Raw genomic sequence first — 17,223 nt, 5'->3', positions numbered from 1 at the left:
AGAGGGACTGGGGACAAGGGCTGGAGGGCCAGGAGCCAGGGAATGGCTGCCAGTGGCAGAGGGCAGGGCTGGATGGGATTTGGGGCAGGAATTGATCCCTGGCAGGGTGGGCAGGGGCTGGGATGGAATTCCCAGAGAGGCTGGGGCTGCCCCTGGATCCCTGGCAGTGCCCAAGGCCAGGCTGGACAGGGCTTGGAGCAGCCTGGGGACAGTGGGAAGTGTCCTTGCCCATGGCAGGGGGTGCAGTAGCTGGCCTTTAAAAGCCCCTGCCCAGTCCCACCCGTTGTGATTCCATGATTCCAGAGAGCCAACACCTGGTGCCAGCTCACAACTGCCACCACAGGAACAGTCCCCAAAGCATTTCAGGTGAAGGGAGGGGAAGAAAACAGCCAGAACTGGGTTTTGTCCTGATTTATTGCAGTTCCATCAGCAACATTCATCTGTCAGATGCACTTTGCTCATTCCAACAGCAATTGGACAGCATGGATCAAACACCCCCCTCAGAGCCCAGCTCAGCCCTTAGCACTGAACCTGCTGTCCCAAAGAACTGCTCCTCCCCATAGCATTACCTCCCCTCTCAGCCCACCCACCTCCACTGCTTTACTTTCTCCTCATCTCCAAATTTAATTCTCCATACAGAGCTTTGGAATAACTTTTGCTCCCCAGTGGGAGAAATCCTGAAGAGTTACCAGAGGGATCAGACAGTTACAAGGAGCCTGCAGAGACTCAGAGCCATGTTAACTGTTTCTCTCCTGGAAGTGGAATAGAGCGTGCTCATTAGATAAAAATTACTGGCTGAGTAGCTAAAAGAGATTGATAAAGGCCACAAATCCCCTCTCCAAGAAGGATTGGGTGTAGGATTTATTAGTGCATTGAAATGGCATTGCCAGGCACAGGACGGAGGTTACTGGGGGTAAAGCTCCACGATCATTGCGTGTCCCTGGGAACAGAGAGAGACAGAAATAGCTCATTAACAGAGTCCAGACTAATCATTACACACACAGACCCAGGCTCCCAGGCACAAGAATATGAGCTGCAGTGGCCAGACACAAGCCCAGGTGGGCAAGAGGCCACTGGCCCTGGGCTGTGCCAGCTCTGGGGTGGCAGCAGGGCCAGGGCAGTGCCCGTCCCCTGTGCTGGCACTGCTGGGGCACCTCCAGTGCTGGGGGCAGCTCTGGGCCCCTCCTGCCAGGAGAGCCCTGGAGGGGCTGGAGCGTGTCCAGGGCAGGGAACGGAGCTGGGAAGGGGCTGGAGCCCCAGGAGAGGCTGAGGCAGCTGGGAAAGGGGCTCAGCCTGGAGAAAAGGAGGCTCCGGGGGGACCTTGTGGCTCTGCACAAGTCCCTGCCAGGAGGGGACAGCCAGGAGGGCTCGGGCTCTGCTCCCAGGGAACAGGGACACGACTGAGTGGTGATAAGGGGCTGCCAGAGGAGCCTGAGGGAGCTCTGAACACCCAGCACCCAGAGCTGGAGTAACCAGACAGGATTGCAGAGTCCCAGCAGGATCAGCCCTGCCATTGCTGCCCTCTCCCAAGGGAACAAGCTGGAGCCATTACCTGCCCTCCTGCAGCACAGGCGGCGACCAGGCCGTACTGTCCCCCCTCCTTCTTCAGCCTGTGGGCAGCAGTGATGACCAGGCGGCAGCCGGTGGCCCCAAAGGGGTGTCCCAGGGACAGGGAGCCCCCCCAGGTGTTGAACTTGTCCAGGGGAGGGGCTCCAACCTGCAGGGACAGAGAGTGACATGCTGAGGGACACAACCCCTCATCACCTGGCTGGAAGGGGGTCATCCCACCTAATCCCAACACCGAGCCTACAGCAGCTCAGGATGGCACATCCAGGTGGCTGATGAGGGGATGAAACCACCCCAAAGGAGGTCCTGCTTCACCTGCAGCCCCTCAGGGAAACGCTGCACTGTGCAAGGACTGAGCCCCTCACACTGCTCTTAACATTCTTCTCTACAAGGATTGTGGCTCTGGATCTTCCACCTCCTGCCGACAACGGGAACAGCATCCCAAAGAAACGGCAAAAATTGGGATTTGCTGACCCAAACTCAAGGAGCATCACTGCTCCTCACAGGACAGAGACAGAGCCTGGCTGTGCAGCACCAGCAGCTGCCAGGAGGGAGCCCAGTAACCCCAAAGTGAACTGGAGAGAAAAGTGGATCCAGAGGAGGCCACGGAGCTGCTCCAGGGCTGGAGCCCCTCTGCCATGGAGCCAGGCTGGGAGAGCTGGGGGTGCTCACCTGGAGAAGGATCCAAAGAGACCTCAGAGCCCCTTGCAGAACCTAAAGGGGCTCCAGGAGAGGGGACAAGGACCTGGAGGGGCAGGACAAGGAGGAAAATGTCCTGACTGTGCCTTACCTTTGACTTCCTGCCCATGTAGTTCTGTGCAAACCAATCTGAATCCATGGCTTTCAGGTTAGCCAGGATCTGCCCCTGCAAAGGAGGAGAGGGTGACATTGCAATAACCCAAAGCAGATGGCTCCAGGGAGCCACCCCAGACTTGGAGCACTTACAGCAAAAGCCTCGTGGAACTCAAACACATCGATGTCACTCAGGCTGAGCCCAGCCTTCTCCAGCACTTTGGGAGTGGCGTAGGTGGGGCTGAAGGAGGGAAGACACACAAGTTTTGCATCCCTTTTTCCAGTCACATCCTTCTCTCTGGGCTCAGGGCCCAGCTCTGCCCATCTCTCTCCAAGGGAGGCACAGCCCCCACAATTACTGAGGGTGTTTCTGCCACCGCTGCTCTCCCACCTCGTGAAGGCCTGGAGAGATGCAACATCTCCTGAGGCACTTCCCAAAAACACACCGTGGCAAGAGAAGGCTGTTGTGGGAGCAGGGGCTGGGGGGGGATGCTCTCCATCTCCACCTACCCCAGGAGCAGCTGGTCCTTGGGATCCTGGGACACATACACGAAATCCCTGCGCAGGAAAAGGGCTGTCAGTGCCAGGGACAGGAGGAGGAAGCAGGAGCAGAGGCCACTGGAGCAGCCCCTCCTACCTTAGGTAGGCCTTTGGTTTGTATCCCATGGCCAGGGCCTTCTCCTCAGACATGATCAGGATTGCTGACGCTCCGTCGGTCTGGAACGAGCAGGGAGAAGCCAGGTGAGGGCTGAAGGACCTGCACACCCTGCACACAACGAGCCCCACAGCCCTCAGAAACAGAGGAGCTGAGCATCAGCAGAGCCTCCAGGACACCCCACTATGACAGGGGCCAAAGGACAAGGCTGCTGGACCGAGTGGATGGAGGGATGGATGATCAGTAATGATGCTGAAGCACTTCCTCACAGCCCACAGCCACAATCCCCCTGGTTTCACCCAGGACACAGGTGCCTAAGAGCCCTGCTAGGCATGGGACATGTTGGTTATCCCAAACACTCAGCTGTCCTCCCAGTGCCATCCCAAAACAGTAATTCCAGGAGGACACAAGCCACATGCTCACCACTTGACAAAAATGATCATTGTGGGTTTGGCACATCAAATCATGGAATGGTTTGGGTTGGAAAGGATCTTAAACTGCATCCAGTTCTGCCCCCCTGCCATGGGCAGGGACACCTCCCACTACCCCAGGTTGCTCCAAGTGCTCAAAGCTTTTTAGCTTCCATGTATTCTTCATGTATTTGTAGCTTTGGAGATTGTTAAATGCTTAGGTATAACTTCCAGTACTTGTCCAGCTTTCTGTCCCGCAGTGAACAAACTCTTATTGATGCATTCCAAAAATATTGGTTAGTCTTGCCTGCTACTTCTTCAAGGACTTTTTATTTTGCACTGTGTAATCACAGACATGCTAAAGGTAGGGCAGGAGATGGGGAGGAGAGCTCCCATGGGGCAGAAGCCAGGGGGGATTTACTTAACCAACTGCTCCTCTAATTGGACAATACTGGCTGGATATTCTAATTGCCAGGTCTTGTATTAAAAGGTACAAATTTAATTCAGGATGTGGCTTTTTGCCATATGCTGTACCTGAAGGCTTTCAGGGAAAGATTTGCTTCTATAATGTCTTTCTAATGTTGCCTGGTAAAGTTTGTGTTCTATTTCCAGGCATCACAAGACCCAGTGTCCAGCCTGGCCTTGGGCACTGCCAGGGATCCAGGGGCAGCCCCAGCTGCTCTGGGCACCCTGTGCCAGGGCCTGCCCACCCTGCCAGGGAACAATGCCTGCCCCAAATCCCATCTGTCAGTGGGAAGCCATTCCCTGTGTCCTGTCCCTCCAGAGCTGGGGCTGCCCCTGGATCCCTGGCAGTGCCCAAGGCCAGGTTGGATGGGGCTTGGAGGAACCTGGGACAGTGGGAGGTGTCCCTGCCCATGGCAGGGGGTGGCACTGGGTGAGATTTAAGGTCCCTTCCAACCCAAACCATTCCATGATTCTGTGAAGTTCAGACTAAACCCACTGACTTCAGTTGTACAATGTGACCAATCCCATCCTGGGACAGAATCCCTCCATGGGCCTTTGAAGGACTGACCCTCATGAAGCAGCTACAGAGAATCAAAGAGGTCAGACAGCCCAAAACTTCAGAGGTTTTGTATGGATTTTAAAATGAAACAACCCAAATTCACCAGATTTCAACAGAGTTCCAAGTTACACCTGGAAAATCCAGAAACAGTCGAAATTAAAAAGCTCATTCCCAGATGATAGCAGCTAAGGGAGGCAGAGGCTCAGGTGGACAGCTCTCCCCTCTGGCTCACAGTGCTGGGAGGAAGAATTACCAGGAAGGAGGAGTTGGCTGCTGTGACTGTTCCATAGGGCTTGACAAACGCTGGTTTCAGTTTTCCCATCTGCTCCATGGAGGACGGCCGGATCCCGTTATCTTTGGTAACTGTGTCCTTGCCTGGTGATGGAAAAAAGTACATTTAAACTCCAAAAATCAGCAGTGCACAAGGATTTCATCATCAGGACTCCAGGGGGAAAAAAAAATCAGAAAATTGTGGGCTTCAGGACAAGCGTGAGGAAGGAAAAAAGGAAAATCTGTTTGTGGCATCAGGATACTTAACATAACTAAAAATAGCACTTAAAAATTGAAGCTACCTCACTTTTCCTCAGAAGACAGCAAAAACAAAGTGCTGCCATCTGTTTACTGGAAGGAGAAATTACCACATGGGAAAGCCAGTTGAGAAAAGAATTTAAATTTAGGTTAAAAAACCTAAATGGAGAACTGAGTTTAAATCAGTTTACATTTACATGTTGAGTTTGAGGAATAAAGAGCACTGGGAAAACCCAAACATATCCATCTGCAACGATGCCAACTGCTAAGTAAGTCTGTTAAACACCAGTTGTATAATGAAGATCACATGGAACTGTGGCTCTACAAGGGAAATTTCTCCAGGACAGCAATCAGAGTTCCCACATGAACAGGTATTGCAGCAAAGTGTGTCCCCTGGCTCCTGGGGGGTGAGGGGGACACCAGGACAGGCAAAGGGCAGCTTAAAGGTTCTCCCTAGACTGTTTCACCTCCCAGCAAGGAATGTGAGGCCTGGGGAACTGGAACCTGCCACATTCCAGCTTTTCCCATCCAGCACCTGAGTTATAAGAGTGGGATTTTATTTGGCTGATGTTTGTTGTTGATATTCTGGGGTATTAAAGTGGTTTCTCTTGCCTGGTGGAAGAGCAGGGGGATTCCATGTCCAACTGTCCTGATTTTCCTTGCTCTGTCCACCTCATTAGCACAGAAGTGGGGTTGGCAAGAAAAAATTTAGGTATGTAAAAATACGACAGAGGGCAGGGTTAGATGGGATATTGGGAAGGAACTCTTCATTGCGAGGGTGAGGAAGGGCTGGGATGGAATTCCCAGAGAAGCTGTGACTACCCCTGGATCCCTGGAAGCATCCAAGGCCAGGCTGGATGGAGCACTCTGGGACAGTGGAAGGTGTCAGGGCTGGAACTGGGAAATCTTTAATGTCCCCTTCCCACCCAAACCATTCCATGGCTCTGTGTTTACACACACAGCTATCCCGTTTGCAAACACATCCCTATGCCAGCAGTTTTCCAGGGACAAACAGATCCTGGTAAAACCCACCCAGACCCCCAGAACTCCCCTGGAGCTGCCCCCAGCAGGGAGTAGCCCTGGCCATGGCACATGGGCACTGTCACCTGGCACTTTGAAGGGCACCACGTCCTGCAGCAGCCCCTCATCCTGGGCTTTCTTGGCCAGCGTGTGGGAGCGCAGGGCGTACTCGTCCTGCTCCAGGCGGGAGACGCCGAAGGCGGCGGCCAGGCGGTCGGCAGAGTGCCCCATGGTCTCGCTGGTGGAGAACTCTGCCACAGCTGGCAGCTGCAGCCAGGCAGGGGGACAAAAAAAAAAACACAGGTGAAAAAATAAACCCTCCTGGGAGCACACAGAGCTGAGCCCCACAGGAGGGAGGTGCTGGAGTCAGAGGCACAGAGAGTGTGCCCTTCTCTCTGACATCCAAGAAAGCACTGAATTTCATGTAACATCCTGAAAATAACTGTTAAATAGAAAAACTAGGAATGTAAATGTGTAGATTAGAAAGTTTTCTTAAGTCACTGGGTGAACAAGTTAAAGTTTGGAGTTTAAACTAGTTTAGAGAACAGAAGACAAAATAGAAGATTTAAAGTGTTGTCTCTTGTCCTTCTTCTTTCTTCTTCATCTTCTTCTCCTAGAGGTTTTTGGGTAGCAGTAGGTGATTGGATAGAGAATGCCACAGTGCAGCACTCAGGTGTTGGGTCATTGGGTCACTAAGAAAAACAATTTACTTGGCATCTGTTAATTGGGTAAATGGACATATAAAAGACCTTGCAGATCTTTGTTTGCCATTTTTCACCTTTCTATCTTAGTGCACATAGCTCCTTGTACCTTGTAATGCTGATAAGAGAAGAATTAACCAAGTCTGATCAAGAGAAAAAACTGCCTCCCTCTCATCAATTTCAGTTCAAGGGGAGAAAGAACCTAACCAGGAGTGTCCTATAGAGACAGGGAGGCCCCTCCCTTTGTTAATTCAGAGCTGCACAATTAACACACGGCGACCAGACCACAAAAAACTCAGTCAAATGCAGCAGAGAAGCCATCCCTTTCCAAGACTGTGGAAAAAAACGAGGTCCAGGCTGCTGCTTACTCCAGGAATTCCAGAAATGTGTTGAGAGCAGCTGCCTGTGCATTTAACAGGGAATGCACAACAAAGAGTGACCAGACCCTTTGGGTTCAGCTCAAGCACCACATCCTGGTCCTCAAAATTCCTTGTCAGACACCTCCTCATCCAAAAGCAGAGCCCTGAGGTGATTTTGGTGTGGTTTTAGTTCTTCCAGCAGCACCCAGGAAATCCCTGCATGCAGTCAAGCCTGAAATCTTTGTATCTTATGTGGATTTGGGATGTCAGTGTGGTAGCTGAACAGTAGGCCTGTGAGGCCTCACAGATTACACTTTAATTTGAATAACTGTACTTGTAAGAAAACTTGTTAGCTGTCCTTGAGAATGAAATTTTGTAATGGTGAAAAATAACTTGTTCTCCTGAGAAAAAAATTCTAAGACTGTAACTGTTAACAGCATCTATATAAACTATCCAGATTCATTAAAAATATACACAAACAATATATTAAAATAAACCCACTAACCAGCACATAAACACCTCTAATAAACTAACCAATCAAACAAAATAACAGCTAGTTACTAACCAATTAAAAATAAACATGATATCTTTATAAAACCCTCTATATTTAAATATAAAAATAAACCAAGACTTACTTTCACTACTTAAACAAAAATATATCTCGTCTGTTTACTATCCCTAACACGAAATCATAGCAACGTGTCAGCTCTGCCACACTTAACCTGGGCCCCACTGCACTCACTAAAGGGAATGACATGGATGCAGTTTCCTTGTGAAGAGCTCAGGGTGGGAAGGAAGTGCTGCCCCTTTCCATCCTCACCCCCCAGTGACCCCCAGGACAGAGCAGTGGCTCACTCTGCTCCTGACACGGCCCTGTGGATGCACCTCAGGGGAGCTGAACATCCAGACCCTGGCAGGATTTGGCCAGGAACAGGAATCAAAAGGCAAATTTAAGATGTGTTAATCAAATTCATATACTGAGGAGATTCCTGCCTAGTACTAAGAGGGGAGGGGTACTTCTATTATCTACTAAAATTCCTCTAGGATTTTACTAGATAATAGAATTATCTATATATATATTATCTATCTATATAATAGACCCTAGAATTCTTCTGACACTTCAGAATAACCTTTATATTTATGGGAAAAAAAATTTCTGTCATCTGCAGCACAGTTTGTCCAGGAGTTGCAGCAGGAGGTCTTGCACTAAGCTGGGTTTACTGAAGATGAACATGTGGGAAGAAAAATCAGAGGCCCAAATGCTGTGAGATGCATTAATCAGTGTTTTAACCCAAGGCAGAGGACAGAGATCAATCATGATGAACCCCAGGAACCATCTCACCCATTTTAAATCCTCTCCGTCAAGGCCAAAAAAATTACCTGTTCACACCTCCTAAATATCTAAACTCCTGGAAAACAAAAATACCTCAGGAGCAAAGTAGTCAGGGCGAATCTTGGAAATGAGGGAGAGCTTCTGGCCCAGGGTCTTGGCTCGGTTCAGGGTCAGCATCGTCTTCCTCATCTTCCTGCTGTGGCGGATGGGGACGTCGGACATGAGCTCCACGCCCCCGGCCACCACCACGTCGCACTGGCCGGCCGCGATCATCCCCACACCTGCAACGAGAGGTGCTGCCAGAGCAGGGACACCCACCCCCACAGAGCCCTGCCTACTCCTGCATTCCTCCTCTGAGGCCTTCAGAGGCTGGACAGAGTTAAAGGAATGAAGTATTTATTCCTCTGGTATTCCTACGGGTGTTTATTAAAAGGCCTTCCAAGGATACACCTTGGGCAGTGCAAGAGCCTGGCCACGGCTCCACCCACGAGGGACTCTGAGCCATGAGTTTTCACACTTTTCTAAGTTTTTTCATTTCCATCTTGGGGTTAATTGTCCAATTCCAGCTGCAGGTGATGCAGTCCCATCCTCCCAGACTGCTCTCCTCATTTCTCTGCTGTTTACACTTTTTGGGCCCGAGGCTGTAACGGTGTCCTTGGTTCTGGGGCTGGAAAAGGATTGTTCTGTTTGCCTGAGCTGTGAGGAGAGCGTGCTAATGCTTTGTATGAAGTTCAGAGTCGCTCTAAGGCAGTACAGAATCTAAAAAATATGAAAACTAAAGCTTCAGGCATCACCTGCAGCCCTTGACCGTGGCCAGGTTACACAATGTGAGCTCCTGTCACTTGGCTCCCACTTGTCCTTGTCACACACAGCAGGGAGGGAAGGGCAGCCCCAGCAGTTTGAGCTGCATCTCCATTTTTTAGCCCTGTTTAGATACTATAGCCAAAGATAAAAGGAGCCCAAAAGGAGCAACTTTCTTACCATGGTCAGTCTTTACTTCCCAAATAAACACAGACACTGGGCAGACATGCTGCTGCAGGCCTACAGCAGACACTCAGTTCATGTCACATTTTGCTGGCTAAAAAACTTCCACAGAATCCCTGAGGCTGGGAAAGACCTCCCAGACCATGGAGTCCAACCTGTGACTGATCTCCATCTTGTCACCAGCCCAGAGCACTCAGTGTCTGAGTGTCCAGGAATTCCCTGGGCATCTCCAGGGATGGGGACTCCATTCTCTGGGTGCTCCTGCCAAGGCCTGAGCACCCTTTTCAGGGAGAAATTCCTGCTGCTGTCCAAGCTGAGCCTGGCCTGGCCCAGCCTGAGGCCATTTCCCCTTGTCCTGTCCCTGTTCCCTGGGAGCAGAGCCTGAGCCCTCCTGGCTGTCCCCTCCTGGCAGGGACTTGTGCAGAGCCACAAGGTCCCCCCGGAGCCTCCTTTTCTCCAGGCTAAATAACTCCATTTTTTCCTCCCATTCCAGCATTTCTTCAGTTGTTTCTTTACATTCACAAGCAGTGCAAGTTGAATAAGGGCTGTACAAGAATTCCCAAGCTCCCTCTCAACCCCACAGCTTATTCTTGCAGCCCACATACCTGTGGTCATGGCCTGGTTTGAGGAAATGCAGGCCATGGTGACGGTGTGGGCCGGAGTTTTGTCAGAGAACCCCGCTCCCAAGGCAGCCTACAACAACAAGAGTGGCTGTTAAACCTAGGGCTTCTGCTCCCAGGCCAGAGCTGCCCCTGCCCAGCACACCTTGCCAGGTGGAGCTGAAGACAAAGACATGGAGTTTTCATCCAGTTAATTATGGCAGCAGCTCTTCCCCTCCCCAGACTCTGGAGCAGGAGCTGAGGTCACTGCCGAGGCTCTTGGCCACACTGAGAACAGCCACTACTCCTCCACACTTTTTAATAAAGAGAAAAACTAATCACAGCCCTCACATTTAAAAACATCACACCAAAAGAGCCTCCAACTACTTGATATCACCTTATTGGCAAAGGCAACACACAAGAGCACTCAGCACAAGGCGTTGTGGCTTCACAGAGAGCAGCAAACTGCAGAGCAGTGACTCATCTGAGCATGTCCAGAGCAGCTCCCAGAGACCTTCCCTACTTGGGATGTGGCCAACTGGTTGAAAGTTCAGCAGTTGCTCCCAAGTTAAAATTACCCTGCAGCCCCATCTGACTGGCAGGTGACCAAAGGCAGGATTTGCATTCCCGAAGCTGAGGCTGCACAGGGAGCCCAGGTTACATCATGGATTTATCCAGGTGCAGAGCACAGCAGAGGCTCCAGGTTAGCAAAGATCAGGCTGCCTGTCCCGTGACTCCAGAGGATCAGCCACTCTGGGGATAATCCAGGAATTGTTTATTGATAATTTTTTCTGGCTGCTGGAACAAAGGGCAGCAAAGCTGCTCTGCTTCAAATGCTGCGAATGCTGTGTCTGAGCAGCCAACTCAAATGAATAAATAAATCCCACAACAAAGCAAACCCTCACAGCACGCTCTGCTCCTCCCAAGATATTGGGCAGCATTCAATCCAACTCGTATTTAGGAGCTGAGGGATCAGCAACACTCAACAAAACTTTCCCTTGCAGGGAAGAGTCAAGCAGAGGCTTCACAGCATTGAGATATGAAAACTTGATAAAAAAACAATGCTAAATGAAATCTGTGGCAGATTTCAACAGGAGGCAGAGAATCACAAAATCATCTTCCTTACAGTCCCAATAACTCATTTAACAGACAATGCTGCACAACTACTTCATGCTATCAAATCATATATAAACAAACAATAATACTGGGAAATCATTTTCAGCAAGGATTTGTCATCTTCAGAGCAGCTGAAGAAATCAGACTCCCAGGGAAATGCTGCATAGAACCCACCTCTCTGGCAACATTGCTCGTTTTCACCTCCTGGATAACTGTGCCATAAACAATGTAATCAACAACATCCCTTGGGACACTGGTCCGGGTCAGCAGGCCCCTAAGGAGAGGATCAAAACAAAGGGAATTTGTATCATTTGCACATAAATAATAACCTCTCCAGCATCCCCTTCCTGCCACCTTGGCTGGAGAACAAGGCCACAACAGAACCACAGCTTCTGTCCCCCCATCAGAAAAATATCTCGGGCATGTGGGCCTGTGGGAAGTATAGCTGATTATGGGCTGCAAACAATCATGGTGATAATTTCACCAAAAATCACTACAAAACTTCATTAAAACAACTACCTTGCAGCCCTTACACCCCTCCTTCCACAAAATGGCTCCCAGAATCATCAAATCCCAGAATGGTTTGGGTGGGAAGGGACCTCAGAGCTCATCCAGTCCCACCCCTGCCATGGGCAGGGACATCTGCCACCGTCCCAGGTGGCTCCAAACCCTGTCCAGGCTGGCCTTGGGCACTGCCAGGGATGGAGCAGACATCTCCAGGCTCCTCTCTTCTCCACAGCACTTTGCCTCTCAACAAAACAAACCCACTGCTAATGGCCCTCAGAGCAGAAGTGACAGGAGGGTTACAGAATTAGCTCAATATCTTTGTCACTTAATCTCCTCTGTGTTGCCCAGGTTGTTTTTCCCACCAGATGTGAGTACAGCTCAACAGCAGCTCTGATCTCTGTGTCTGGAAAGCTACAGCTGGGAATCAAATTCACTAACATTTGTCACCACCTCTCTGCATCAACACAAACTACTGAAAACCCCAACAACAACACAAACCCCACTGCTTAAACCACCCACTAATGCAGAGGGAGGCCAGGAAAAATAAAGCACCTGAGCTGTTCAGAGCCAAACCCAGAGCCTTGGCTCTGCAACACTGAAACCTCAGCAGCTTAACAAGAATCCTCAGCCCTTCCAGTGTTCCATTTACTTACTGCAGTGCTGCTCTGGCTAAGTCATGTGGCATCAGATCAGCATACCTGGAAGGTGAAGAAGAGAGGAAGAAACTCAGAGGTGTGAGAAATCAGTGCAGAATTCTCCTGTGAGCACTGAGCAGAACTGGGGATGGATCAGAAATGCTCCACTGTGCTTCTGAGCAAACAATTCAAGGAATTACAGATTGGTTTGGGTGGGAAGAGTCATGAAATCTCATCCAGTGTCACCCCTGCCATGGCAGGGACACCTCCCACTGTCCCAGGGTCCAGCCTGGCCTTGGGCACTGCCAGGGATCCAGGGGCAGCCCCAGCTGCTCTGGGCACCCTGTGCCAGGGCCTGCCCACCCTGCCAGGGAACAATGCCTGCCCCAAATCCCATCCAGCCCTGCCCTCTGCCACTGGCAGCCATTCCCTGGCTCCTGGCCCTCCATTCCTTGTCCTCAGTCCGTCTCCAGCTCTCCTGGAGCTCCTTTGGGCCCTGCAAGGGGCTCTGAGCTCTCCTTGGAGCCTCCTCCTCTCCAGGTGAGCACCCCCAGTTCTCTCAGCCTGGGAGAGAGGCTCCAATCACTGCACTAAACCCAAAGAAAAGCAGCAGTGATGGGATAAAGAAGCCCCTTCTCCATCCTAACAGTCAGCTGTGGTCCCAGTTCAGCTGCGGATTTGGTGGCACAACAATCCAGGAAGAAGAGCCTACAGCAGATTCTTGGCCCCTGTCCTGCCAGTTTTGTGAAACTTGTTCCTCCATCTGCTATAGATTCTCTATCTGCTTCCTCTAGACCTGCTCCATGGGGATTCATACACACAGACAAGCTTCTTCAAAACACACTTTTGCGCTAAATAAGCTGGAATAACTGCAGCAGCACAACTCAGGGCACCTCCTGAGCCTTTAGGCTCAAGAATAACTACATGAAAATGAACAAGTGAGATTTTTCACAGAAAGAGTCGAATATTAGCCAAGTTAGGGGGTGTTCTTTGTATTTCACTCCTCTTTGATACTCACGTGGTGCCAGACTGCAGAAAGGGAATGCGGACACCCTCCACCACCACCACATTCTTCACCCCAGTTTTGCCCAAGGTCTTCTTAGTCTTGGGCTGGACTGTGAAAAGAGAAGTGATGGTGACAAGAATATCAGCAATTTTAATATAGATCCTGCAAAGACTTCTAGAAAACAAAGAAAATTGTCCTCTTGGTGCATAAGTGAAAGGCAGGGAAGGTAGGACACCTGAGTTGGAACCATGGAATGGTTTGGGTAGGAAGGCCTCTTAAAACTCACCCAGTGCCACCCCCTGCCATGGGCAGCAACACCTTCTGCTATCCCAGGTTGCTCCAAGCTCCATCCAGCTGAGCCTAGAACACTTCCAGGGATGGGGCCTATGCCTCATCAACCTCACAGCCAAGAATTTCCTCCTACTGGGAAGAAATTCTCTCCCCAGTGGGAGAGGTTCAAGACAAGGGATGTCATGACCCAGCATCATTCCACAGGCCAGCACCAGGATGAAACTCCAGCAGTGTCTGGAGATTCCTTCAGGCTCTTCCCAAAGCCCAGGGGAGGATGGGGAGCTGCTGTCCAGGCCTGTTCCCAAAATGCCAAAGCATGAATCACCTCAGCAACCCCCACAGAGCCCAGAGCATGGATCACCCCAACCACTCAGTGTGGGCTAGGACTGAAAACTGGGAATGGCTGCTGGAAGCCAGGACACTCGGAGGATGAGAGGACTCTGCTGCAAACACTGGTTTGCCTGAAGTTTTCCTTGCTTGCAGCTTTTCAGGAACCCCTGAACCACTCTGCACTCTACATTTCTAAGATTTAAGTGGAACAAGATGTTGTTGGATTTTGTTTTTTTTAGGGCTGAGTTTTTTTGGGATACTTTTTAACGGGGAGTTTTGTTTTAGTTCTGTGTTAGGAAGGATATTTTAAAGGCTTGTTAGGTTCTTGTTTTTCATGTTTATTAATATAGTATCAAAAGACTTGGCAGGTTTTTTCTAGACTTTTTGTTCAAGGTTAACTCATCATCACTTGGTTTAAATTGGTTCAAATGGTGTAAAATGGCTTTGAAATACACAGTTTTTTAATCTTTAAATTAATTTTCACTCAATTAACAATAGACACAAACTATTTTTCTTAGTGACTCAATGACTCAACACTTGTGTGCTGCACTGTGGCATTCTCTACCTAATCACTTTTTACTACTCAAAAACTTCTAGAAGAAGAAGATGAAGAAGAAAGAAGGACAAGAGACAACACTTTAAATCTTCTATTTTATCTTCTGTTCTCTAAACTAGTTTAAACTCTAACTTTTTCACCTAGTGACTTAAGAAAACTTTCTAATTTACACATTTACATTCCTAGATTTTCTATTTAATTGTTGTTTTTATGGTGTTGTATGAAATTCAGTGTTTTCTTGGATGTCAGAACCAGGTATCAGAGATAAGGGCACACACTCTGTACTTCAGACTCCAACACAAGACTCTGGGAAAGGGAGGCAGCTTCCAAAACAGCCTTGTCTAATACAGACCCTCTGAGATTCCTGGTGCTTTCCCCTTACCTGCAGCTTGGAACTGCGAGGAGCAGCTGAGTGATCGAGCAACTGGAAAACAAGAAAGGGAAAAAAAACAAAAAAAATGTCAGAAACAGTTCTGGTCTCTGCAAGAAGGGTTAAAAAAGAAAAAAATGGTCACTTAAGACACCTGACCACCTGTGGGGTGTGGGGTGGTTTACTCTGTTCAGAAACTTGACACATTTTCTGTTGACTGTTAATAAAGACTCATCCCCATATGACGTGGGAATGGACAAGGCAAGCATGTAATTAGGGATGAAAAAATTAACACTGTCAGCCTTTTAAAGGTGTGAACAGGGCAGATTCACATCCCAGCATGCATTCCAAACCCAACACTTCAACCAGAAGTTTATGGCCCACCAATGAAAGCTAAAGGTACTCACGGGCCCCGGCAGCCCACGCTGAGGACACGGGGAGGTTCCGCAGGGCAGAGCTCAGCATGGAACTCATTCTGGAATCTAGGGAAAGGCTGGGGTCAGTCCAAGCTGCTCTGTCCGGGACAATCCCAAGGGAAGAGACCTGCCTGCCTCACACAGAGCCACAAGGTGAGGGGCAGACACACCAAGGACAGCAGCAGCAGCACAGGGAATCACCTCCCACCACGCTCCGTGAGCAGGATGGGATCAGGAGGAGCCTAGCTTGTGGCTGGAGCTGCAAATGTGCCTGTGAATAAATACTGCCCAGTGAGCTTCTCGATTCCCTCTCAGGAACTGCTCCAGCTCTTCCCACTGGAAAATTGTCCCAGTGCCCAGGCAGCCTTGCTGCCAGCAACACCTCCTGACGCAGTGTCCTTGGCACCCCCGCCCCTTGTTAACCCCTGGTGCCAGCCTGAGGAGCGCCTGCTGTGCATCCCCACAGCAAACAGAGCAAGTTCATGTCCCTCCACCCCCAAAATCCCCTCTGCAGCCTTCCACAGCTCATCCAAAATCTAGTTTCCCTACAAACAAGCCCTCATCTGCAGGTTTTATTGCCCAGGTTCTCACAGCTCCAGGTCTTTGGTTGATCCATGCCAACATTCATCTCCCTCTGTCACACTTTGCGGGTTCAAATCCTAGCACTTTCCCTCCCCAAGTTTTTTCCATGGAGGGCCACAGGAGCACCCACAGTCCCAAATCCAGCTCTCTGCAGCTCCCCAGAACTCAGCACAAGCTGCCAGTCACCCCCTTGGACACCTCCCAGCTGCAGCTCCACACCTGGAACGTGCCCCGCAGCATTCCTCCCTTCCCAGCCCACAAACCAGACTCAGACTCCTTCTGCCGACAGAGATCCCAAAACCTGGCCTTTCTGAGGCATCCTGCTCCTCCTCCACCTGTCCCGACCTCCCTCCCCGCACCTGATCAAGGCTTTTCTCTAAACTTCCCCTGCTCAGCTGACAGAAGCTTTTCACACGTGTAACCTCCTCCTCCCTCCCACACTGCCCAGCCATCTCCTCCCGATGCCCCCCCGTTCCTGCCCCCCAAAAACGCCCCCAATCCCCTCATTTTCGGCAGCCAGTGCTCCCCTGACACCCCAAGAGCTCAGCCCTGCCTGCACTAATCACCAGGCCAAAGCTCCTTCCAGAGCCTGCAGGATTTGCCTGGAGGCCACGATCCTCATGGATCCCTTCCAACTCGGGATAATCCACAATCCCACAAACAGCCACTAATCACTTCCCGTGTCCACACACCCGTGACACTTTCACACCGCAGCACCTCACTTTAACCCTCATCCACAATCCCCACCGCGGGACTCCCGTCTGCTACACCCCTGCTTCCCTCAGCCGCCCTCGAACCCCCTCATCCATCCGGCACCGACTCCCGACCCCTCCATCCACCCAGGACCAACCCCTCGATCCCTTCCGATCCCCTCACCCTTTCCCAGCCCCACCCCGTCCATCCGGAACGAGCCCCGATTCCCCTCAGCGTTCCCCCGTCCATCTGGGACCGACCCCCGCACTCCCTTCATGCTTCCCCCGCCCACTGAGGGCCGACCCCCGATCCTCTGCTCCATCCGGACCGAACCGCTCACTCATTTCCCCAGGACCGACTCCCGACTCCTGTCACCCTTCCCACACCCCGTCCATGCAGGACAGAGCCCTCAGCCTCCCTGTCCGCCCTGTCCCCTCCCGCGCGCCCCGTCCCGCTCCCTCCGCTCACCTCGGCCCTCACCCCGCTCTGCCGCCGCGGCGCAACCACTCGGCAAGGGCCCCGCGCCCCCTCACAGTGCGGGCTGCCCACAGCACGCCTGACCAGCACCGCCCCTGTGCAACCCCTCCACAGCCCCTCCTCGGCCTCTCCCGCAATCCGCTCCCGCTCGGTGCGGACTGAAAACCCCCGAAATACAGCGGAGAGAGAAGGAGAGGGAGGGAGCTGTGTGCTGGCGGCCGTGAAGTGCGCTGGCAGCGCTGCGGTCAGGCGCGGGTGGGGCGGCGTGGGCGG

At 51.1% G+C, this 17,223-nt stretch overlaps 1 protein-coding gene across 2 annotated transcripts; it reads right to left on the bottom strand.

Annotated features, from left to right (window-relative positions):
• Window positions 1-396: 396 nt before the first annotated feature.
• HADHB (hydroxyacyl-CoA dehydrogenase trifunctional multienzyme complex subunit beta) lies at window positions 397-17,032 on the bottom strand. Of its 2 annotated transcripts, none has more exons than XM_015616001.3 (16): window positions 16,942-17,032; window positions 15,190-15,264; window positions 14,795-14,836; window positions 13,248-13,344; window positions 12,248-12,292; window positions 11,262-11,361; window positions 9,978-10,065; window positions 8,482-8,669; window positions 6,082-6,262; window positions 4,701-4,822; window positions 2,996-3,075; window positions 2,869-2,916; window positions 2,512-2,599; window positions 2,357-2,431; window positions 1,553-1,717; window positions 397-940 (listed from the first exon to the last, which is right to left on the bottom strand). In XM_015616001.3, exons 2-16 carry the CDS (start codon window positions 15,254-15,256, stop codon window positions 905-907), a joined length of 1,422 nt encoding a protein of 473 aa, XP_015471487.1. In that variant the 5' UTR covers window positions 15,257-15,264; window positions 16,942-17,032; the 3' UTR covers window positions 397-904. The 2 variants fall into 2 exon arrangements, with proteins under 2 accessions (XP_015471487.1, XP_015471488.1); XM_015616002.2 differs by lacking the exon at window positions 16,942-17,032 and adding an exon at window positions 15,369-15,501.
• Window positions 17,033-17,223: the final 191 nt, after the last annotated feature.

This window comes from Parus major, unplaced genomic scaffold (assembly GCF_001522545.3).
Source record: "Parus major isolate Abel unplaced genomic scaffold, Parus_major1.1 Scaffold319, whole genome shotgun sequence".
NCBI lineage: Eukaryota > Metazoa > Chordata > Aves > Passeriformes > Paridae > Parus > Parus major.
Note: the sequence above shows the minus strand (reverse complement) of the source record. Positions and strands in the feature narration are given on the sequence as shown.